We start from the raw sequence: 23,661 nt of genomic DNA on the forward strand, positions 1-23,661 counted from the left end.
ATCCATGAGGTGAAATACTTTTAATTGGAAAATCCTGCTGATGCAATGAATTAGATTCAGGTTGTTGGCCATGGGGAAAAAAAATGAAATGCTGGTGCTATCCTTTTGAATTAAGTCTGTCTGTTCTGCAGTTACACCCACCTGGATATCTACAGTGGTCTGAACAGTAACCTGAACCGCCAGCACCACCGTCTGGAATCTCGGTACAGCAGCAGCTCTGGAGGCTCCTATGAAGAGGAGAAGAGTAAGAGTGAACGCTTCGCACCACTATATTAAACACTACGCAGAATTCTTTCCCATCAACTCTTCTGGTAATCTGCTCCCTTTTCCAGGTGACTCCATGCCGCTTTATGCTAACTGGCGTTTGAAAGTGATGGATAACAACCAGCCAGAACCTCTTCCCTTCCCTCCGACTGGAGGCTGTTGGTCTCCTCTTGTGGACTACCTGCCAGAGACAAATGCACCTGCTGTACCTCTCCACAGGTGCGCCCTACATCACCTTTACTCTCCCTCTGTGTCACTTTATTGTCTTTTTTCCCAAGTCAACCCGTATTTTCTGCTTTTCAGATGTAACATTGCAGTCATCCTACTAACAGACCTCATAGTGGACCATGGGGTCAAAGTGGAGTGGAGTGCCTACCTGCACCTCTTGCTGCATGCAATTTTTATAGGTAAGTTCCTTCCTAATTGTTAATATTTTTGATGGCTGTATCTGCCAAGAGCAGATTTGGTTTTCTTCTTTCGGGGCCTCTCAGTTCCTGCACCTGAGTAACCCGATATCTTATACCAAATAAGCAAATTCAAAAGTATTCAAATGGAGTAGAGGAGTGAATTTAATAGGATGTTTGTATATAACGTCACGTCACTTATGTTGTGGTGCAAAGTGCAGATGGAGGGCAGGAAGTGATTTTCTCCTTAGGAAGCACTGTAACGGTTGCTCAAATCGATCCATCCAAGAAACCTCGATGAGCTTTCACTGAGAAGCAAAAGTTCTTGTTCTTTAGGGTGAAAAATGCAAGAAATTGACTGAAAAATGCTGGAAAAAATGGCTTGTTAACCATCTGCAGGCGGGAGGAGGGAGGTAAATAGTGTAACATTAGCTGTTGTTTTAAATCTGTGCTGATAGACAACATATGTTTTGATTTTCTGCTTATACCTTTCTCTCATAATTTCATCTAAACTAGCACAGTAAGAGCTTTCCTCCATCTCATCCATTGCAGTTTTCACTTCCTGCCCTCCATCTGAATTTAACATCATGTTCCAGACAATTACTCATTGACCTCTCATACTTCATTGCAGCTCTACTTGTCACAGGATCTCATATGTCTCCCTCTTCCATGTCTTCTTCCAGGGTTTGATCACCAGCACCCAGAAGTCTACGAGCACTGCAAACGTCTGCTGCTTCACCTGCTCGTCGTCCAGGGAGCGAATAGCAACGTTCAATCTGTGGCTATGGTGCTTTTACGCAACAGAGACTACAACGAGCCCAGGGTCCTGACTGTGAAGCCAGTAGCTCCAGAGTTCAACCTCACAGGTCAGTTCTGCCGTGGAGCTCAGGATCATAAGAGAAAAGGACAATAAGGAGTAAGAAAACTACTGTTTAAGTGAAGGCAAAGTAACAGAGAAACACTGCACATACTCACTGGTTATATTGCCACAACAGATCACTGGGTGGCAGCAGTGACCAAAATATTATGATGGAGTATTTCTTGACGTCCCTTCAAAGCTCGCCATGCACCTCCAGTGTTTACAACGTGCATGTGAATTGTTCCCACAGGAGTGCAGGAGTTTTTGCCAGATTGTCAGCCATCACCTATGACAGACTCGGGCCTCAGCTCGAGCTCCACGTCATCCAGTATAAGCCTTGGGGCGGGGGGGACCGCTCTGTCCCACCTCTCCCCCACACTCCTCAGTGAGGTAGACGTCACTGCTGAACAGGACGAGAAAGTCAAAGCTCTCATTGAGTTCATTACCTCAAGGTGAGAAGACCTGGTTCCATTAGAATAAGTGTTTCCCAGAACAATACTTTTATCGCAGCCACTACTTGTACTACTACTACTGCTACTACTTGAGGCAAAATAATTTGGCCTGATGTATAATCTCACATTTGGATTGCATCAGTTGTATCATATAGATGTTACCATGTCACTCACTCTGTTCAATCATTTGCTTTCATGCCTCCTGCAGTGTCTGAATGGACTGGGTATTTTACAGTGCATGGGTTGGATTTTGAAGTTGGTTTCATATTGGCTCCTCTTGCCTGGTGTGATAATATTCAATTCAGTAATATCAAGCGATGTTCTGAAGTGTGGTTTAATTTCATGGTTTCAACAAATCGCGTTGCCTGACGTGTGTTTTCTCTTTCCTTGTAGAAAGCGAGGTCCGCTCTGGAACCACGAGGACGTGTCGCCCAAGAACCCCAACATTAAGAGCGCCGACCAGCTGAGTGTTTTTGTCAGACACGTAGTGACTGTCTTCAAACATTCCCAGTCAGGTCTGGATGGTTCATAACTGCTTGTCGCCTCATTTGACTGATGTGGGCTTGGTATCATCTGGACAGCTTTATCATATCTACCTGTATGTGTGTGTACATCCCCGTAGGTTTCCAGCTTGAGTCGCTGTTGAGCGACGTAGCCCTACAGACGGCTCTGTCTTGCTCCTCTCGCCACTACGCTGGACGCTCATTCCAAATTTTCAGGGCACTCAAGCAACCTCTGACTCCGGCCTTACTGTCTGACATTCTCTCTCGGCTGGTGGAGACTGTAGGAGACCCTGGAGAGGAGGCTCAGGTCAGAACGTAAAGCAACTGCGTGGTCCTGCCCTGCACTGGTCTGATTACAACACTAGTCTGTGTTCCTAACATTCAGTTAATCCCTACAGTGCTGCCCAACTCGTTGAAAAATGAGTCACGATTGCATTTCGAGCACAGTTCCTCAAACTTTCTGATATAAATAGATACACTTGTTGGTGGTTGCTGCAGTCTGAAACTGCGACAGGCATTGTAAAGGTGGAATGGATGGTGGAGAAAGCCCCGTATTAGACCGAAAATAGTCGGGTTTAATGGCCAAGTGTGTGTACACATACAAGGAATTATAGATAAAGAATGGTAAAATATTTATTTATGTTTGAACTCACTGATATGTAGAGTCATTGCTTTCTTTCTGACAGACTGACCTCTGGTGTTTTTTTCTCCTCAGGGCTTTGTCATTGAGCTCCTCCTGACGCTGGAGTCGGGCATTGACACGCTAGCAGACACGGTCAAAAACTATGACCTCCTCACTGCCTTAGCACAGTAAGTCCTCCTTCATTTCACTTTGTTTGACTCATTCTTACTTGTGATCACATACTGCCTGACGCGCCTGTTAGATAAGTCATTTACAGAAAGATTTGTCGTTTTATTTGTAGAACCTCTTCCCGTGATCACCTCTTGGGGCCCAAGTTTGCTGCCAACAGGAAAAGCACAGGCCAGCTGAACCTGAACAGCGGCGGTCTGTTCCATCATGTCCACACTCGCAGCAACTCCCTTCGTGCCAGCCTGATGGGCGAACGAAAAGGCGACAGGCGCAGGAGCAACACCCTCGACGTAGCCGACCGGCTCGGTGGCAGCCATGGAAACCTGGCGCGCACGCGGAGCTTATCGTCGCTAGGTGGGGGAGGGGGCCCCGGAGGGGAAGCCATCCCCCCCGTGGACCCGGCGAATCTGATGGCCACCGTGTTCTGGATCGCCGCCTCGCTGCTGGAGTCGGACTACGAGTTCGAGTACCTGCTGGCCCTGCGGCTGCTGAACAAACTGCTGGGCCAGCTGCCTCTGGACCGAGCAGACAGCAGAGAGCGTCTGGAGAAGGTCCAGGCCAAGCTGAAGTGGTACAGCTTCCCTGGCCTGCTGCAGCTCTTCCTGAAGGGCTTCACCTCCGCTTCTACTCAGGAGCTCACCATCCACCTGCTCAGCAAGCTCATCAGTGTGTCCAGACACACACTGATAGACCCTTCTCAAGTGGCAGGTCAGTGTGTGGGACTGCTGCTGGCGTGATCAGGGGTTTCATGTTTTTGATTGTTTTTTCATAGATTTGTTTCCATCATTTGAAACGTGTTTACTTGTGCCAACAAATGTTTGTTTACTCTAAAAGCTGAAATCTGTGCAGCTGCACAAAAGTTTTCTTGTTTTCCTCATTGCATTCAGTGCTCAGTTCAATGCTCACACTCCTGTCGACAGTTGTATTAATATCAGTCCTTTCCTCAAACTCCTTTGCTAATGCTGTGACTTTGTGTTCACTGTCCTCCTGACTCATGTCTGCAGGCTTTCCTTTGAACGTCCTGTGCCTCCTACCACATCTCATCCAGCACTTCGACAGCCCCACTCCTTTCTGCAAGGAGACAGCTGATAAGATAGCCAAGGTGTGCACGGACGAGAAGTCGGCCACGCTCTCCAACCTGGCCCACATGATGAGCCTGTACAGCACGCACAGCTATTCCCGCGACTGCACCAACTGGATCAATGTGGTCTGTCGCTACCTCCACGACGCCTTCGCTGAGATAACCTTGAACCTGGTGACTTACCTGGCTGAGGTACGCAGGCTGAAGATCAGACGTGGTGCTGTTCGTCACCTACGGTGAGATCAAACCAGTAATGTGTGCATCTCTTTCTCTCTCAGTTGCTGGAGAAAGGCCTTCCCAGCATGCAGCAGTCCTTGTTGCAGATCATCTACAGTCTGCTGAGTCATATCGACCTATCAGCAGCCCCCGTCAAACAGTTCAACCTGGAGATCATGAAGATCATTGGCAAATATGTTCAGGTGAGCCTTCACCACGCGTCCTCTTTGGTTTTGATCAAATCGCAATCAGTGCTGTGCAAGATCCTCGTCAAATGTTACCAGTTATGCATATTAGATATTTACTCTGTGACTGTAAAGGTAAACTTGTTTTCCTATTAAGTGCAGAAGTATTTCATATTAATTGGTTACAGTCCTTATATCATTATTGTTTGCAGGTAGCAGTAGAATCAAAGCCTCAGACTGCAGCGGTGGCCGAGAACTTTACCCACATTTGTCATATGTTTAATACAAACAAATGATTTCGTTTTTACTTCCATAGCCTGTTTTTACAGACAGCCTGATGTCTGTGAATACTGGGATGATCTGGCCTATAAGAGTAATTGCACAATTTAGAATAAGAAAGAATAACATATCTTACAGGGTCATTGTTCAGAGGCCTTTTTGAAGCAGCTCTTCATGGAAGGCTTTTACTCGTCCTGACCCAGGGCACTACTTTATATACTTTGCACTCAAAACTGCATGTGACAGCCGTTATAACATTATGGCCTTGGGCTGATTCTGTACTGGCTTGCTACCAGCGTCGCCTTTTGTGGAAGGCATTGTGTTTGTGCGTATGCAGTATACTCCTGCATATGCACTGCTATACGCTGAGAGTTGCACACGTGTGGCATCCTTTCAGGGACATTAACACAGGCCTTACATTCTAGACCGTGATATAAAATACAAATGGCTTCAGAGTCTATAGCTGCTGTGGGAAGGGGATGGTTTGGCCTTCTGAGGGAAAATATGCCCATTCACATTCATGCCTTCTCCAGAAACACCCACACAGCCTGATATTTCACAATGGAGTCATTATATTTCTGTGTTTTGTTACAGAGCCCACATTGGAAGGAGGCCCAAAACATTCTGAAGTTGGTGGTGTCTCGCTCAGCCAGCCTTGTTGTTCCAGACGATGTGCAGCGATCTTATAGTACCGAGTCATGCGGCTCTCCAGAAATTGCCTTCACACGCATCTTCAACAACTCCTCGAAGGAGCTGCCTGGCAAAACTCTGGATTTCCACTTTGACATCTCAGAGGTCGGTGTCCTCCATCTTCAGTTTTTTCCTCGTTACACTTGCTTCATTGTTTTCACTCTGCTCATATGTATCATATTGAATTGCTGACTGGCATTATTTGACTCTATAGACACCAATCATAGGGCATAAATATGGAGACCAGCGTACAGCAGCAGGGCGGAATGGAAAACCACAGGTGATAGCTGTAACTAGGAGTACCTCCTCCACATCGTCCGGTTCCAACTCCAATGGTCTGGTGCCAGTAAGCTGGAAGAGGCCTCAACTCTCTCAGGTACCTACTGAAGCAGACACGACAGCCAACATTATGTACTTATCCAAAGCAGGCAGCAGTAACTGGGTTTCCATCCAAATGTAGCACAAACCCACCAAATGTAAATCCCTTTGTCAAAACACGACATCACGCTAACTTTTCGCTATTATTCTTTCCAGCATGCAAACAAAAGCCATGAATGCACCAAACATTAAGTAATGTTTAATACTGTCTTTGTTTCACTCTCTCACTCCTTGTTGCTGATGGATCCGGTGTCAGAAAGCACAGAGTGTGTCATATGTTGAACAGATAGTAAAAGACTCCAGTTCTCTCATAATGTTTGCTTGTTCTTGTTACAGAGAAGAACCAGAGAGAGGCTGATGAATGTCCTGTCTTTATGTGGCCCAGAGTCTGGCATTCCAAAAAATCCATCTGTAAGACTCCTCTCCTACTCTAAAGCCTCAGACAAGGTCTCTGTAAAATCACTTAAGAACACTGCTGTTGTTACTGTGTTGTCTTTCTGTCATTGTTGATTTTATTTCTTTCTTAATAGTTTTTTTTTTATAGACATACAACAATTATGTTTTACAATGTGAGAACAAAGAGTCTCTGTCCTCGTATTCATTTCTCTGCAGGTGGTGTTCTCATCCAATGAGGACCTGGACTCTGCAGACCAGCAGACCAGTCTTATCCCCACGGTGGAGGAGGTGGTCAGAGAAGAGGAGGTGCAGGGAGAAGATACGGGCAGTGAGCAGCAGTTCGGTGTCTTCAAGGACTTTGACTTCTTAGATGTGGAGCTGGAGGATGCCGAGGTGAGAAATCCGTCAGTTTTGCACACGCACACAACACAGCTTGCTTGTGTCAAAATGTCTCGTGGGTGGACGGGAAAGGATTTGCATAAACCATCTTTAGAAGATCACCATTTTCAAATCCACTCGAATGTATGGCGCACAGGGACACTGATGCAAGTACAGCTGCACCCAGGTTTCACTTTGTGTCCAGTACTTGCATTCTCAGTTCAGTCACTCTTCATCACTACTTTTGCACCGTAGTGTAGTCGTTTTGTCCTGGATTAACAACAGTGATGTCTCATTTGTCCAAATTGCATCTTCTTTGTCCTGACTGCTGTAGTAGAAACTTTTCTGTGTGTTGTAATTGTCTTAAGTCTACTAACACACGTATTCCTTCTCTTCTCTTGCCACAAGGAGTTGCAGGTAAGTCTCTGGGCCAGTGAGCTCTTTAGAGATGCCGTCCTCTGCAGTGCCCTGGTGTCTCTGTGTTGTCATCAAATAAAATGCTGTAGTGCTCTTTGACTTCAAATAGTGGCTGCTGTTGTTGTGAGCCATTCACTTTTCTAGTTTTAGAACATTGCATCATTCACCATCCCAAAATTAAAAAAAATAATAAAAAAACTCATGCATTCATGTATTATTCTATTTATTTTTATTTTTTTTAAGTTGTGGAATGTTGATACACGTTATGTGTTCGTCTTGTGCTTTGTTTCTTCCTCTTGTAAAATCTCTGCTATCGTGTGCGTGCTGTGTCTCACTGTTGTTGTCGTGGTCGTCCTGCAGGGGGAGAGCATGGACAACTTCAACTGGGGGGTGCGCCGTCGCTCCCTGGAGAGCATGGACAAAGGGGACACGCCGTCTTTGCAGGAGTGCCAGTACACAGGCAGCACGCCAAGCCTCAACCTCACCAACCACGAGGACACGGATGAATCGTCTGAGGAGGAGGTACTGAGCGCTAGCCAGATTCTCACCCGCTCTGGCCTTGTAAGTCTCACTCCAATCAGGGTCCCTCCCCCCACCCCCAATCCACCCCACCATGCTCCTCACACAGCCCCCGCTGGCATGGTGTGCGTGTGTGTGTGTGCGTACTGAGCTGGACCTGCTGCCAGTGTGGACAGGGGCTAGATGCTTGCTTCTTCGCTGGTGGTAGATTCCCCCTTCAACCCTCAGCCCAGTCCCTCTGACTGCTAGATTAATGCTGTTGTCCCTTCTCACATTTGTTTTAGTTTTTCCGGTAAGTACAGTTTAGGGAAATCCAGATAATTCACATCAACTCAAGGTAAATGATTGATAATGATAGTTTATTATCAAAAGGAGAGGAGATTTTTTAATTTTTATCATTGGATGAATTCTTTTAATGTAATTAGTGTAAAATTCAAAGTGTTAGTATCCAGAGTAACAGCATGTTCCTTTGCATTTGTAACAGTGAGGCTGCTTCTCTTTAACTCTTCTTTGCTTTGTTTTGCTTTGCAAGAAAGGTCTTTCCCAAAGCTGCCAACACTAATGCCATTCATATAAATGCTTTACCTCAGTCTAATGGGGATGTTTCCTTTCCCTCTTCTTCTGCTCTTCTTGATCTTGGTAGTGCACGGTGAGAGAATGAGCTTTTGCCTCTTGTAGATATTTGCCCCAGAAATGTCTGTAGTCGTGCAGTATTCCCTGTCCCAGAAAAACCAGCATGCAGCATTTATGTGTGTGCTGAAACAGAATTTTGAAGAATCTAGCGTAAAATATGATTAATGTTATTGATGTTGGCATGATTTTACTTCTTCCTGAAGCCGTTTTGAAGGGCTGGATTAGTGGAATGGAGGACTAAAATGACTAAACGTGCTCTGCTTGAGAGAAATGTGTGTAATGTAATTGCACATCATCAAAGTTTGCTGAAACCCAGTGTCAGGTGTTACGAAGTGTTTGTAATATGTATCAGCGCATTGATGTTTAGAAGTTTTAGAAGTTCTCCTGAAGAAGCTTTTGTTCAGTCTCTGTGTTGACACTGACCACCTTCGTCCTCACTTTTGATGAAGGTTTGAATCAAACCTGGGAGCATATAATGCAGTCTGTGTTGTGTTTATACCGTGTCTGAACGGAGAAGCTTAACCGCTCAGCATGTGTTTCTTCTCCAGCTCAACAGCGACTCTGCCACCGATGATACCGCATCCAACCATGTGGACTCCTTGCAGCAGTCTCAAGAATCGTCCAGCAGCGCCCTGACAGAGGAGGCGACTGTCCTCCCCTCTCTGCCCTCCCTTCCTCGAATGGATAGCCCCATTTTGGAGATGGCCCACTCAGACAGCACCAGCAGCCAGCTGCCTGAGGTGCGATCAATCGGGAGCAGCAATAAACTGTGGTGCTCGGGTGCTTTCTAGCTTGCCTTTTCTTCATGTTCAGCCTTTATGTGCCTTTGCTCTGCTTCTTGCCTTGTCTGTCATTGAGACAAAGGATCAGCTGCCTTCAGGGAGGTTGGGTGGGGTGAAAGGGCTGGTTCTGGTCAGGTGAAGACACTGTGTCCTCATTTTTCTGCTTCTGACTTCCCTTTCCAGCGTCTGCTTTGTTGCTTTGCTCTGGGTGTGGGTGCTGAATGCTAGCTCTTGCTCCTTTTTTAATGGCATTTGTGGTTAATGGCTACGTGGTGGCGCTTGCTTGTATGTAGGGGCTCGCTTTCTGTGTGTGATTTGGGGAGAGATGAAAACAAAAGCTCACCTCAGGTTAGCTGTTACTGCACATCTCCAATAACACAGCAACTGACCATTCCAACTAAATCCTCCATTAAAAACTTGTGAAATGGACACCAGCTCCTTTATCTTCGGCAGACGCATGTGTGAGTATAAGTCCATTACAAGTGGTGTGTTAACGTTATAAAAGCAGTTAAGTGAAATCCAGTGGTGACTTAGCCAATTAAACCCCTTCAGTTTGCTACCACATTAACATGCTGTAGCCTTTCTTGTGATGAAAAGCTTTGCTGTCTACTGCTACTGACATTTATCACTCATACTAACAACGGTGAGTATATTACGTTCCCTGGTTTGCATTTTCACATATATTGTAAGTAGGTTTTTCTACCCCTCCACACACAGAACTGAATGGAACTTTCTAGGAACTCGATCCAGCCAGTGGTCTCAATATCATCTCAAGGACATCTCCCCCATCACAGCCCCAGCTCTTAGTGTAATGAGCCCCAGATAAAACCATCAATACTCTTACTCATTCCCTCCAGGATGGCCACGACCACTTCTAAAAGCTTTCTCTAATATAGCTGCCGTCTCTGTGATGTACTGGCTGCCTGCCACACTCAGCGCTCCCAATGCATTAGACTTTTAAATAAGGGGGGAAAAAAAGAAAACAAGACAAGAAAAACAGGTGCTCTTAATTAGAACCTCTTCTGCCCACCATCTCCAAACATACCCCCGCCATGCTTTGCGTCAACATGACTTAACATGTGGAATTTATCTGCAGTGTCCTGTGTGTGAGTCAGACGCTGTAACTGGTTTTCTGCTAATGTAATCAAATATGAATGTATTCAGTTGTGGGTTATAACACTGTAGCCTCACTTAGTGTGTCTGCCCACTGTTGATTACTGTCGTTTGGTGAATTTGTTATGTCGCTAACGTAGTCCATCATTTATGTGTAGTGATGGAGTGCAGCTCATAAATCAGTCCACAGTGATGTAACGGGCATCAGAGCAGAGTACAGTACCTCTCATTCATCCACTGTCCTGGTGCGTCTCACTCCACGTCATTTCCCCGCGATGCTGCTCTTTTATTAGCAATGAGGTGCAGTTTTTAATGGCGTTTCAGTGATATATTGATATTGGCTTCTGTTTATTGATTCTTTTCGTTTTCCTTCATTTCTCGTGAGAGACGTTAGCTGACAGAGTGACATAAAGAGCGATCATCAAGGAAGTGACCGTCGTAGAAAGCGCTGACTTTAAAATCCCTCTTGTGTGATTGAAGCTAATGTATGTTCTTAAGTACGGGCTACAGCAGTCTTAATTCAGCCCATAAAAGAGGCTCAGCAGTGGATCCGTGTTCTCCAGTTGATGTTGAGTGCTGTCGATGTCATGACAATCAGACAATCCAGCTGTTGGAAAAAATAAAGTTCATGTTATTGTAGATTGTGTTTTCTATGGTATCATCTGCCGAACTGCACCTGAGCGCCCCCTTCTGGCTTGCGTTACAGGATGCCGTAAGCATGACGGCAGCCGACGAGCTGAGCAGCAGCGTGAGCGAGGACACGGGGTTTTGCAGCGCCCCCCCTCTGCCCTCTGACCCACAGGAGCTGTGTGAGCTCCCAGACTCGCAGGACCCTCAGGATGCTCAGGAGACCCAGGACCCTCAGGAAGACCTAGACCCAGCCCCCCCTCCCCCGCCGGCCATAGACACTCCACCGGGGTCCCTCTGTGAGGAGGAATCCCAAACAGTCCTACCTCTATCTCTGCCCCTGCCCATGCCAGCAGAGACGAAGCCAGATCCAGACCCAGACCCAGACAGCACCTGTGGCTCAGTGTGGGAGGAAGACGTGACACAGGCCCTGAAGGAGCTGGATGAGCGCTGTGAGGAGGAGGAGGCCGACTTCTCTGGCATGTCCAGGTGAGTGGATTGTTTCCGATCAAGACGGCTCAACAGAGTTTTACAGAGAACCTGAAGTGTGAGATATGAGCCATGTCAGAACCGCCCCCCCGATCAGTGATCTGTATAATCATTATCTTAAATCTGTAGCCTAAGCGACACATTAATCCTGGTTTTTAACATACATATGGATCAATGGGACCCAACAAAACCAGATGTGATCCTTTGGGCATCATTCTGTAAGAGTTTCCGCTTGTATTGTTAAGATTTTCTGTACTGTCAGTGATAAATACAGTTTTACATGCATATGCTCTGAGCCAGTGGTCAAGCCAAAGCAAGATATGTTCACCCCTTTTTAACATTCATTTCAAAGGATTTCTAAAATAGCAAAGATGTCATGTCAGAACATACCAGAGGTGCCAGAAAACTGCAGTGATGTGGATTTTTGCACTTATGTTATGAACTATCACAGTAGATTTATTAAGCATCAGGGAAAACGTCACATGCTAAAGGCCTCATATTTAATGTTTGGACTGTCGTGTAGTAATTTGGCATGATGACAAACAACATGATCTGTTGATTAAGCTCTGCAAGTTCTAGATTGATTGTGATTCACTGATCATCATTGTATGTTTGGTTTATAGTCAGTGATCAGAGCAGCACGTTTACAGCTTTTACATGATCAGTTTTTATGTTTTTATAATGATAAAAAATCAAAAATAATAGTTTGGGGCATTGCTGCTTTTGAAAGTATGTGCATTACAGTACGTGGCTGGACTAGATTGTGTGAAATGAAGACTTTTGAGATGGTATGATGGATAATTTCTTCCCTGGCGTGGATCCCATGTGGGCTGGAACTGTGGAGGAGGACAGGGTGGACTGGCTCCAATCCACATTTAAACATTCCCTCTTCAAGGTGGGCCAATTCTGGCTGGAGGACGGTTGTAAAGTCACGGTTTTAAGCTACACTGAGGCAATATGAATAAGCAATGCAGAGCACACATGCAGACGCACACACGCACAGCCACTCAGTTAACCTCTTGCTAGCATATATCACTCTTCTGGAGGTGGGGTGGACGCTGAGTGATTGAAACAGCAGGTCACTACCCCGTTCACTGTTTTTCTGCATATGAGTATTTATGTGAGTGGGAGAGGGAAAGATAAAAACAACTGTGAAGCGTTGTACCTCTGTGGGGCTGGGAGCTGGCTTTGTTTTGCAGAAGTGTGTGTGTGTGTGTGCGTGTCTGTGTCTCTCTCTCTCTCTCTCTCTCTGTCTGTGTGTGTGTGTGTGTGTGTGTGTGTGTGTGTGTGTGTGTGTGTGTGTGTGTAGATGCCCAGCTCGTCTAGAGCTCTCTGCAGTCCTGTGTGGGATGGGAGTGCAGTGCGCTAGTGCTGTTAGCAGTTGCAGCACAGCCGAGCTGCAGACAAGGGGAGAGAGTAAGAGAAAGAGAAAAGAGAAGCAGTAGTTGGGGTGAGGATGAGGACAGAGACTGTGTCCGCTGCAGCGCTCGGCAGCGCAGGCTTCAGATACTTATATTCTGTCTGCTTCTTCAGGCTGTTTGGTCCGACAGGCCTGTGAGTATCTGTACGCGTGTGCGGAGGAGAGAGAGAGAGAGAGAGAGAGGTGTTTGCATGATGCTAACATGCTAATAGCTCATATGTTGTTATTGTGCTGGAGCACTGCAGCAGATTAGAGCTCTGAAGATACTGCAGCAAAATCTGAGAGAGGGAGGCAGAGATGCAGCGATGGATTGTTTACATGCAGCGAGCGAGGACGAGCATGTGTGTGTGTTTACATTTGTCCTTCAGTAAAGACTGAGGGGAGTGCAGAACATGTCGGATTGTAGCTTATTGGCCCCCGTGTGTGTTTCAGTCAAGATGAAGGTGACGCAGACTGCTTCCCAGAGATTCAGGCCTCTCCGCCCCCTTCGCCCTTCCTCTCTGCCATCCTGGCAGCATTCCAGCCTGTTGCCTATGACAGTGAGGAAGATGCTTGGCGTTGCCATGTCAACCAGATGTTGTCAGATACAGATGGTTCCTCTGCTGTTTACACGTTCCACGTGTTCTCCCGGCTCTTTCAGGTAAACGTCTTCTCAATGCTTTACTTTGGACATTTTTTCATTTGTGACTGGCAGAGCTGCGTTTTGTTTGTTGCATCAGCAGTCTTGTTTACTAGTGAGCAGTATGTCCTTTTCTTTTTCTGTCCTTTTTTAATTCCACGTCCTTGTCTAATACAGAGCATTCAGAGGAAATTTGGCTCCATTACACATGCATCTGTTCGCTTTCTCGGGGAACGGCTCCAGCGAATGGGTAATCAGTTCCTCAGCTCCCTGGAGGTCATGACGTCTCGCTCGCAGTGTCCCACTGTGCTGCTGGATGCAGAGACGGTGAGGCTCTCCGGCACGGCTGCCTGCAATCATTTTACTGGTCCAGCTAAAATATCATAATGTGGTTGCAGCAACATGCAGCCATTATTCTGCAGAAATAGTGCTGCGTGTTCTGCAGATCCCTTCGTGTGCGTGTGTGTCCTGCTGTAGATATTTTTGTGTTCTGTGCTGTGTATGTATTGGCCGGTGTTGTGGGTTAATGTATGTGGTGTCCTGTCTTGCTGTTGTAGCTGGTCTCTTGTGGGCTGTTGGAGACTCTGAAGTTTAGTGTGCTGGAGTTGCAGGAACACCTGGACACCTACAATGCCAAGAGAGAAGCAGCAGAGCTTGTAAGTCACCACATGTCGTCCACTCTCACCACATCTTCCTTCCCGTTCTCTTTGAACCCTCTTTCGAGGACACGTTGCCTCACATCCCCTGTGAGTCGTAAGACCGCTACGACAGCAGTTTAGTCGCTGTGTCAGGATGTGTGTGTGTGTGTGTGATGCTAAGGAACTGTCTCATAATGGCCTCTCATCTCAAGAGAGATGGGCTGAGGAAGCGTGTAGAAATTGCCCTCTATCCCTCTGCCATCACACCGTGGACAGCCAAGCGGACTTGGAGACAAATCGCTGATGCTGGACAAGATAAGCCCCGTTCTGTCTCTTCAGCGGGGCAGACATTGAATCAGTGTTTGTTATGAGTAGATTTAGCTGCTGTTAGTGTCTGCATCACTAGCGACATCCCCTGCTGAGGGGATAAAAATAACCCTCAGCGCTCCTAAATCAGTTATAGAGGGCCAGGCAGGAGAAGCTGTGAGAGGGTGGGAGGTGGGAGGAAGGGGGAGGGGATTGAAGAGAAGAGATGAGATTGCAGAGGGTTCTGGGATGCAGGGGCGCTAATTGAATGAGACGGCAATAGTCCCTAGAGGGATAGATACTATCCCATGCTCTGGAACAGGCCTTCTTTAATTCTCTAAGTACAATGCACTTATCAAATCTCCTCCCTGACCAACCTTTTTTATGTACACACACAAATGTAGATGCAGACGTACAAGAGAGAAAAAGAGCTCTTGTATTGCCTCTGTTGCCAATCTTCCTCTTCCTCGTCTAATCCTTATGCTTTTTGTTTTGTTTTTTCCCCTCCTGTCTTTTCTTTCACCCCTGTCCTCCAAACCCTGCAGTGGCTGGAGAACTGCAGGAAAACATTTGGGGACAAAGACAGCAGCCAACGGCCCAATACTCACGCACAGGTAGGAATGAATACTAGTTGGTTTAATGACTGGGAACGTTGTCTGTGATTTGGGTTAATCAATATGACTTGTGGTTGAAGAATTGTTAGACTGTAAGTGATTGATGAATGGATGAATTCTCTGTCATTGACACTGAAGGTTCCACTGAAATGAAGCTGCATGTGTTATTGTCTGTGTACAAATCTGCCCATAAATAACGAGTCCTGTGTTCTCCTTTGAGAAAAAAATCTGAAACTTATATTTAATATTTCTCGGTTTCATGATGACGCCCCCTAGTGTAGCTTTTATTCATCAGAATACAGATCGGTGTCATCTGTGTAGATGGAAAACTTCCACACAGCCAATCAGATGCTTCGTCAGCGGTCTGATCACACTGAGCCAGACAGCAGCCTGCTACACAACTTTGAACAACACTTTCTGGCTAAAATCATCCTCTTATCTAACTTACAAACATGAGTACACGTCTTGTCCTGCACCTTAGCTTGTTGACAAACAGCACCGTAAACAGCATGTAAACATGCTTGCTAATGTCACCTTAGTCCAGTTCAATACTGCTGTGATTCTCTGCAGTACCACTAACACGCTGTCTGCCCATCACATGTAGGCTACAGAGCCAGTTTAACTCTGAGTCTCTGTCCCCTGCCGGTGCTCAGCCTGACAGCTGTCAGTCAAACGCAGACGTCAACCCCCCCCCCCCCCCCCCCCCAGCTGGCAGAGAGGAAAAGGATGTTTCTGATTTTCATTATTTTTCTTCCCCTCTGATAATGACGAAAATATTTTCAACACATTTAAAAAACACATTGACGTTATTTTTGATTGCAAAAACCGGAACGACTCAGTCAAACTTTAAAGAACAGTCTCGTGGGATTTCAGGACATACAGGTTTTCCACTTTTCCACTCAGCTGTTCCCAGTTGCTCGGACTCTCTACACGGTCTCTGTTGACATTTTGATTTAGCTTCTTGCACAGCTCTGTGGACGTCATGCTCACAGCTTCCCTCTGTGTTTTCCACCCACAGAAATGCTGTCTTAGCCTAAAACTGATGCTGTTTTTCAGCCACGCGGGCGACACATTCAGAGCTCTGTCACTCCTCTCTCCTTCCTCCTCCTGTAGCCTCTGCCTTGTCTTTTCTCTCCCTCATCATACACGCCGTTGTTGAGCCTCTCAGATTAAAGGGTTCTGTTACCGCTGGAGCGAGCTCCCGTGTTTGGCCCCTGGTCTGTGTGAAGGGAGGATGATAAACCGCCGCTCCTTGGCCGTCAGGTCACTGTGTCTCAGCTGCCATGTTAAAGCTCACTAATTCTTGGTCTTTCTCTCCTTCTGTTTTGTTTGTTTTTTGTGTGACCTGCTCACCTTCTTGCTTAGCAAATGGAAAATCTAGCAGTAAGTGGTTCTCATATTATAGACTCTCAATAATCATGACATCTGGACAAAACACTGATCATCTCATCGCTCTCTGTACGCACCTGCGCTGCTGACAACCACAGACTGTGCTCTGCCACCACCCCCACCCACCTCTGTATCTCTGTCTCTGCCTTGATCGCTCATGTAACCCAGCTCGACTCCCATCCGCCCAGTCATAATTTACTCTTATCCTGTATTACGTATGCTTTTTTTTTTTTTTTCTGTTGCTACATCCAGCCTGGATAATCAATGTCTTAACCGCTTTGTACTGCACACTGATTCTGTCTGCAGATAGATGAAGATGTCAGCAGTCACTGATGATTTCAGAGGGGGTGTCTGTGTTGGTAGAGGATGGGTGGACAGATTATATCTTTGTCAGGATAAGATTACTTTCATATTGCATGTGTATTGTTCCATCGCCATATTTGTTCAAATTACCTTTTTTTTTTTCCCCTGTCTCCATGTTTTCCTGGATTAGGGTCTTAACATTTAGTCATTACGCACTTCTTTGGGTCGTTCATCCAGTCAGCCGTACCGGTCACAGTGGCCCTTAGGGAGCGTCTCGGGAGGTTGTGATGGATAGTCTTCTAATTGAGATCTCATGACTAATTCTACTAGTGGTAGACTCACCTCTGGCCCACACCGGATGGCACTTTGCTCCAGGCCATGTTAACCCTTTCATCTACTCCCACGTCTCTAACCCAGGATACCCATCTGTCTAATCATGTGATCATCAGAGTAATGTCAGTGCAGGCTGGACCATTACGCTGGCACGTGACGCTGTATGTTTCTGTCTCTGTAGGAGCTGGAGTTATGCCGCAGGCTCTATAAGTTGCACTTTCAGCTGCTGCTGCTCTTCCAGGCCTACTGTAAACTCATCAGCAGGGTGGACACCATCAAGAGAGAGGCAGAGGTGAGACTGACACCACTCTGGATTTGCTGTTAATGGCTCAAAATAAACTGGATTTGGATGAATGCATTTCTTATTTAGGTTTCTGACTCGCACTAAAATCATAAAGCTTGTCTGAAATGCATTCTGCATTCAGCTGGAGTTTGTTTGTCCTCAGAAAGACACTGTGACACAGCGGTATCTTACATCTCTCCCATCTCCTTTGTCAGAGAGTCAGGAACAGACAAATTGCATTATATTACATCAGCCAGCAAGAGCACTGGTTTCCATCATTTTCTGTACGTTTGCCATTTTACATTAAAACAATAGTGAATGTAAATAAGCAGGAAGTTCTATGTAAAATGCAGGCTGGTCGTTTGTCCTCCTTTAACTACAGAGTGGATAAAGCAGTCACTGCTGGATGTGGACTGCAGTGTTTTAGTGAAGTTTTAATTAAAGTAATGACATTAGATAATGTCTCATACTGTGTGGAGTGATGGGGTCAGCTGTTTGAGTTCATATTTGCTTGATTTTGCTGAGCTCTCGGCTCTGTTTTGCGCATGTCCAGCTCGCCGTGATATTAAAGCTGTCTGTCCCTCTGTTTCTAAGGTGACCAACATGTCTGAAGAACTCACTATCCTCGAGAGCTGTTTGAAGGAGGCAGAAACAGGAAATGATGGTCAGGAGGATGTGTGCATGTCAGACACTGCCCAGACAAACACGGAGACGGCCATCCAGTCACTGATTGAAACTCTGAGAGCCAGAGACTTCAGCTCTGCCATCACGCAGGTCAAAGTCTTTAGGTGAGATGGACATTAGAAACCCACAGCACAGACGCAGTCAGCTGCCTCTTCTGTGAATACGAAAAATCTATTAAAATTAACCGACCAAACAACCGAATCAGACAAATAAATCAGGGAGGATCACGCTTCAAGTCACAGTTACACCTTTTTTTCATTATCTCATTCATGTGTTTGCACTTTGAATAACTTAAACAATTAGGCTAATTGATTATGAAAATGCTGTGTTAGTGTCCCCTCACACCGCCATGCAGAGTTGAAAACATGAGGAGTGCTGCTGTCAGTGAAGTGCTGGCAGCATCATCATCATCATCAGCTGTCAGTCACCCACCACAGCTAGTCACAATGCTGTTACTATTCGTTTTATTGGTAAATTGTTGGTAAAAGACATTGGAAAGTTACAGTCACTACTGACATTTCTCTTGTTTTCCCTGAGATGTTAAGCAGCAGTAAAGTAGGTGTTTTTCTGTTCAGACCAGAACACGTTAAAAATAAGATTCTCCGTGTTTCATCAGAAACTGCAAAGAACGCTGGACAGATAGAAAACAGACAAAAATGCTTCAAACATAATGTAAAGAATTAGAAAACTTTCATTCTCTTTATGTCCTCACCCTTGTCCTCCTCTTCTGTGCAGGTCTTTGTGGCCCAACGACATCTTTGGCAACGAGACGGACAACGCGGTCCAGACCCTTCTGCACATCTACTTCCGACACCAGACATTGGGCCAGACGGGCTGCTTGGCGGTGGTGGGCCCCAGCAGGGACCTGTCTCAGGCTAGCACCCGCCTCATGGAGCTCAACCTGCAGATCCGTGAGGCTCTGAGTCAGGCGCAGGCCTGCCAGCCCCACACCACCATGGTCAGCACTGGACTGTGAACCCGTGGTACTGCAGGCTGCAAGCCTGGACTAGACTGGACAACAATACCCCGACTCCCCCCGCTCTACACAGACCTTACCTCAGCTGTAGAGAGGGTCGGCAGTGAGGGGCTTCAGAGGAGGACGAGAGAGACTCCATCTATAAAGGGCTAAAGGATGTGTGGGAATAACTGTGACTCTTAATATATATTATTACATGTATGAATGCTTAAAGCTAACATCTTTTCCCAGACTAAGCCAACTTGCAAAATTCAGTTGCAATAAGTCATGTGGTGGTGTGCCTGGGAGAGAATAAGAGAGGACGCAGTGGGATGACAACTTTTTCTCTCTCTCTTTTTTTTTTTTATTTTTTTCTTTTCTTTGTTTTCTTTTTGCTGGATCTGACCTGACGGGCCTGTCGCGGCCTCCTCAAGGCCTGGGCTGGAAGATGGCATTGAAGGCGTGTAAGACAGTCCAGAGGAGGTGTCGCATGTGTGAGGACACAGCGTCAAGATTCCTAAGCAAACAGAAAAGTTTTGTTTAAAAAGAAAAGTTTTCAAAAGCATGCTTGAACGAGAAAAGCACTGCAAGAATATTTTTTTGAGAAATGTATTTTTTATTAGAGCTAACATCCTAGGTTGTAAATGTTAGGATATTTAACATGTAATTGTAACCCTGTGGGAAATGTTTGCCTTCAGGGAGTGTAAAAAGAGAAATATATCTGTTTATTGATCTGCTTTGAGAGGAGAGTCCCCTTCAACAGGTCTTCACGCAAAACTCACTCTTTAACCAAATAAGTAGCTGCCTTTAGAGACTCTCGACTGTGTGATATATATTGGATATTCTGGTATACGCTCACACACAAATGCATATAATTGCACACAAGTGCAGACTGGCTACAACTCATTACGGAAACATAACTTATTTTACTCTGTATATATTTTAGAAAATGTATAGTGTAAAACCAGTATTTTTCCCTTGTACTTTTGTGTAATGCACTGTTCATCCGAATAGGATGTATGTATAAAGCTAATGTGATGAGAGAAAGCCAAGACCAGATCTGAGTCATTCATGATCCGCTCCACCTTCATCATCCAATCACACAAACTTCAAAACTTCCCAAAGGCTGCCTTGGTTGCTGGTTGTGGTCTCGCGAAGGGGGTCAGGGCTCATTTGGGGACAAGCCACCTGTCTGCCTTAGAGACGGCCATGGCATGGGAGATCTAATGCAGCCCCCATCCCCCTGCTGGACCACGCCGATCCAGCCGAGTCATATGCATTCCTTCTCTCCACTGTGATCTTTTCGTTAGCACGTCACCCCAACATAGGCGCCGCTTAAAGCCTCATGGGGGGGGGACCACGGTTTGTGTCTGTCCGTGTAGGTTGATCATGTTGCGAAGCGGCGCTCGTTCTCGGGTTCAGAGGGGACGTGGCTGTCGCTGAAGCTGCCGCTGAGCTTTCAGAGTAGCCCGACTTGCTGCTGTGACTGCAGGACATGAACCGTTACCCGAATGCTTTCTGGAAATCTTGTCATGGCACATTGTAACAGTCACTGTACTCATTCCTCAGAGAGCTTTTTTTTTTCCTGCTTGTCTGGTACATTTGAATGCTGTTCTTAATTATTTAATGAATATATTATTTACCTGGAAGATGTTTTAATGTAGAGGTGCATTACTTTTTTTTTTCTCTTGTTCACTCACATACCAGCCTTCTCTGGATAAATAAAAACCTAATCATACAGTACGAGCTTTGTCTTATGTTTCCACCATCTTAATAACTTTATTAAAAAAAGTGATTTCCTATGGAAGTTTGAGTATCTGGATTAAAACGAATAGTGTTATAAGAGTTAGACTTCTTGGCTCATGTTTGATTGTATACATCATGAGTGCACATAATTGACTTTCATGAAGTTTAACAATGCTGTTGTCAGTCTAGTTCTTCATGATCCACTTGGCCACATGCAGCAGGAATCCTACTGCAGCAGTATTTTAGCTGGTTTGAGTGAAGACAATACTTCAGCAGAGTGCAAGGTAGCCATTTATTGCATTGTCAAGTGTGTGGTGCTTAATGTTAATTTCATCAACACAAAATAGATATGAAACTAAGATTTAAACATCAAATGTGTTTTTTTTTTTCTCTCCTCTTTCCCCCACCCCAATCCAAGATGCCAAAATTGCATCTGCACATAGAGCGGCACAGGGTTGAAGAAACCCCACATGACATGTACTGAGATGTTAAAAGGCAAAGCGAAGGTGAGACGCCTCTTAGATGATGTACTTGAAGCTGAAAGTACTGTCGCAGGACAGCCGCTTGCCTTTGCATCTGCCGCACAAGTCCTGTCTGTGGGGCCGCTTGGGGTCAATGTGGCGTGTTATTGCACAGGAACAACGGGCTTTGTTGCACGTCTGGAAAAGAAAGAGGGGCTTGGGTTTAGTCGTGGCGCAGGAGTCATTTTAAATTTACTGAGCATGTTCGAAAAGGGTTTACCTGACATGTGATGTCCTCAACACGGTATGGGTTGAAGTCCTTTTGGCATTTTCTACAGTACTGTTTGAAGTAAACCTGGAACAAACACACACTTCACTTAGAGCCCATTCAGATTCTATACATTTTAGCCACCCATAGGATTTTACAGCAGAACCCCATCTGAAAACAAGATGATTGGGATCATAGCTGTAAAAATGAAGCTGTCCAGGCTTCAGATGAAGTAGCAGTTAACTCTTCGCATTGCTGCAGTTATTGGTGAATTACCTGACTGTGAGTTGCCTTACACGTAGAAAAATAAAGCTCTCACCTTGTTCGTGCCCTGAACACACCAAACGTAGGCACTCTCCCATCGCAGATTGCATTCTCTGCAGTGGTAATATCCGTACTTCTGTTCCAAAAACTGATGGACAAAAAGCCAAGTGAGTGAGTCTGTTCACTCTCCCCTGAAGCTAACATAACGCCTCTGTATTAATGCACTGTTGAGCAATTTAAGATCAGTTCATCTTTACCGACTTCTACTCAGTAGTTTCAGCTTGATCAGTCTCCTCAGTCCTCACACCAAGCTTGCAGATAATAGCCAGATGTTCAGCATTTGGCTGATCAACACTATCCTGATAGGATGTAATATAGCTTTATCATCCTAACATCTCATTCAGGTTGTTTTGTACAGAAAACCAAAGCATCCAGACTGCAATTTATGATATCATGACATTTTCTGGATCTGATTTTAAGACATTGTCTAAAATTAGATTTATACCAAATTGAGTTTTACTTGAAGGCGAGGTTTATATTATTTAATCAGGCTTCAGGAGACCACTAGGGTCGTCTACATCCCAGTAAAAATCCTCCATTACTTCTGAGACCAAGACTTGTTTCCTAATTCACTACGAGGCAGCTTCAGGAACACCACATGAGGAGTAATTTCAAATTTAAAGTAACGAAATTATCGTATTGTAGGTTCATCATATTATCTCCTTTTTAAAGATTAAATTCCTCTTTCAGTTTTTACCCAGCATGCTTTGCTTGTTACCGTTACGCTTCGAAACAGGAAGTCAGTTTTGACCATGGAAAATAGCCCATGTTTGTGTAAAACTACTTTCTGAAGGACTTAATTTCTATTTAGGTTGTTGTCTCTATGTTTTATCTTAAGAATTCTACTTAGTTAATTTTTCGGCAAGTGAAATTGCGGAAAAGTTCACCCTGTCGCTAGCTGTTAAGAATTACGACAGTTAGCATTATTAGCCTAGAGGCTAGCGCCGGTGGTCAGTTAGCAGTAAAGTATTTTTCCTCTTTTAACTAAAAACTAAATGCACATTTATTCGAATTAACAGAGCTCAACAATGGGGTGTGTTCATCTGTCATGTGATTTTCCCTCATCTTGAATCTTAAAAGGACCCCCCTGAGCGCGAGCTGTAACTCACCTGGAACCGCACACGCGCCCTGACCTTTGACCCCTCAGTATCTGACTGCGCATCCTCGCTCTTCAGTTTTTGTTTGGACTTCGTCTTTTTGCGCTGGTCTGGGAGTTTTGTGGTCTTTCTGTCCTCACCAGCCTGGTTGTCTTTATCCTTCTTCCCGCCACTTTTCGCCGCGTTCTCCGGCGGGTCACCGGGCGGCTCTCCGGACTGCGCCTCACCGCCGGAGTCCTCCTTATTGTTGTTTTCATCGACCAGGAAGGAGGTGACGCTCCGGAAAGCGATGGGTGAATACACGGCGAGGGTGCGGGGGTAACGCACACCGCACACTGCCCTGGGCCTGCCGTGTGTGGCGGGCTCCTGCCTCCCTTTGCTCCGGAAGTTCTGCTTCATGGCCGCGAGGGTCCGTAAGCCGATGGAGCACTGCACCGAGGCGTCTCTCCTCGGGTTCACCTGCACCGCCATATCTTTCGTGTTGGCCTTCCTGAGCCTCGGGGTGAGTTTGGGGTTGATTTGAGATAAGATGGACTTCAGCTGGGCCCGCTGGTGGTTGTTGAAAGCATCCGAAGTGTCTCCATAATGGGAGAGGTAACTTTTATATTTCCACCCCGCGTTTTTAGGTCTGGGGTGTCTGCCCGTGTACGGGTTGTAAGCTGGATAGAAGTAACTGTCGACTGGCTCGTCACCGTACGTTGCCATTGTGTTCAACCAACCATCGTTGATAGGTGTAGCTATTTAA

General features: G+C 45.7%; 2 protein-coding genes across 13 annotated transcripts in view; one reads left to right on the plus strand and one right to left on the minus strand.

Annotated features, from left to right (window-relative positions):
- fryl (furry homolog, like) overlaps positions 1-20,763 on the plus strand; it is a 65,800-nt gene extending 45,037 nt beyond the window's left edge. For 6 of the 12 annotated variants that reach the window (XM_076726453.1, XM_076726448.1, XM_076726443.1 and 3 more), the window contains 26 exons: positions 132-244; positions 333-483; positions 568-671; positions 1,352-1,534; positions 1,778-1,979; positions 2,373-2,494; positions 2,602-2,789; positions 3,198-3,292; positions 3,406-4,001; positions 4,298-4,566; positions 4,653-4,793; positions 5,649-5,849; positions 5,959-6,120; positions 6,459-6,569; positions 6,735-6,911; positions 7,674-7,874; positions 9,014-9,205; positions 11,067-11,476; positions 13,329-13,536; positions 13,693-13,842; positions 14,073-14,171; positions 15,005-15,073; positions 16,439-16,456; positions 17,280-17,390; positions 17,976-18,169; positions 18,801-20,763. In XM_076726453.1, coding sequence (XP_076582568.1) covers positions 132-244; positions 333-483; positions 568-671; positions 1,352-1,534; positions 1,778-1,979; positions 2,373-2,494; positions 2,602-2,789; positions 3,198-3,292; positions 3,406-4,001; positions 4,298-4,566; positions 4,653-4,793; positions 5,649-5,849; positions 5,959-6,120; positions 6,459-6,569; positions 6,735-6,911; positions 7,674-7,874; positions 9,014-9,205; positions 11,067-11,476; positions 13,329-13,536; positions 13,693-13,842; positions 14,073-14,171; positions 15,005-15,073; positions 16,439-16,456; positions 17,280-17,390; positions 17,976-18,169; positions 18,801-19,041 — 4,708 coding nt within the window. In that variant the 3' untranslated portion in view covers positions 19,042-20,763. The remainder of the gene's footprint in view (positions 1-131; positions 245-332; positions 484-567; positions 672-1,351; positions 1,535-1,777; positions 1,980-2,372; positions 2,495-2,601; positions 2,790-3,197; positions 3,293-3,405; positions 4,002-4,297; positions 4,567-4,652; positions 4,794-5,648; positions 5,850-5,958; positions 6,121-6,458; positions 6,570-6,734; positions 6,912-7,673; positions 7,875-9,013; positions 9,206-11,066; positions 11,477-13,328; positions 13,537-13,692; positions 13,843-14,072; positions 14,172-15,004; positions 15,074-16,438; positions 16,457-17,279; positions 17,391-17,975; positions 18,170-18,800) is intronic. The other 6 variants (XM_076726455.1, XM_076726446.1, XM_076726449.1 and 3 more) reach the window with 4 other exon arrangements.
- Positions 20,764-21,284: 521 nt separating this feature from the next.
- Positions 21,285-23,621, minus strand: zar1 (zygote arrest 1). The gene is made up of 4 exons (XM_076727119.1): positions 22,929-23,621; positions 21,815-21,907; positions 21,508-21,582; positions 21,285-21,425 (listed from the first exon to the last, which is right to left on the minus strand). The coding sequence occupies exons 1-4, from the start codon at positions 23,619-23,621 to the stop codon at positions 21,285-21,287; spliced, it is 1,002 nt and encodes a 333-aa protein (XP_076583234.1).
- Between the last annotated feature and the right edge of the window lie 40 nt (positions 23,622-23,661).

This window comes from Chaetodon auriga, chromosome 3 (assembly GCF_051107435.1).
Source record: "Chaetodon auriga isolate fChaAug3 chromosome 3, fChaAug3.hap1, whole genome shotgun sequence".
In the NCBI taxonomy this organism is placed as follows: domain Eukaryota; kingdom Metazoa; phylum Chordata; class Actinopteri; order Chaetodontiformes; family Chaetodontidae; genus Chaetodon; species Chaetodon auriga.

What these genes read in the sequence shown, in the direction of transcription:
- zar1 (XM_076727119.1), bottom strand. Translation starts at nt 23,621, where the DNA reads ATGGCAACGTACGGTGACGAGCCAGTCGACAGTTACTTCTATCCAGCT. An exon ending in GGGCGCGTGTGCGGTTCCAG is followed by an intron (nt 21,908 to 22,928) that starts GTGAGTTACAGC and finishes TTTGTCCATCAG; the next exon opens with TTTTTGGAACAGAAGTACGG. An exon ending in TTGAGGACATCACATGTCAG is followed by an intron (nt 21,426 to 21,507) that starts GTAAACCCTTTT and finishes TTTCTTTTCCAG; the next exon opens with ACGTGCAACAAAGCCCGTTG.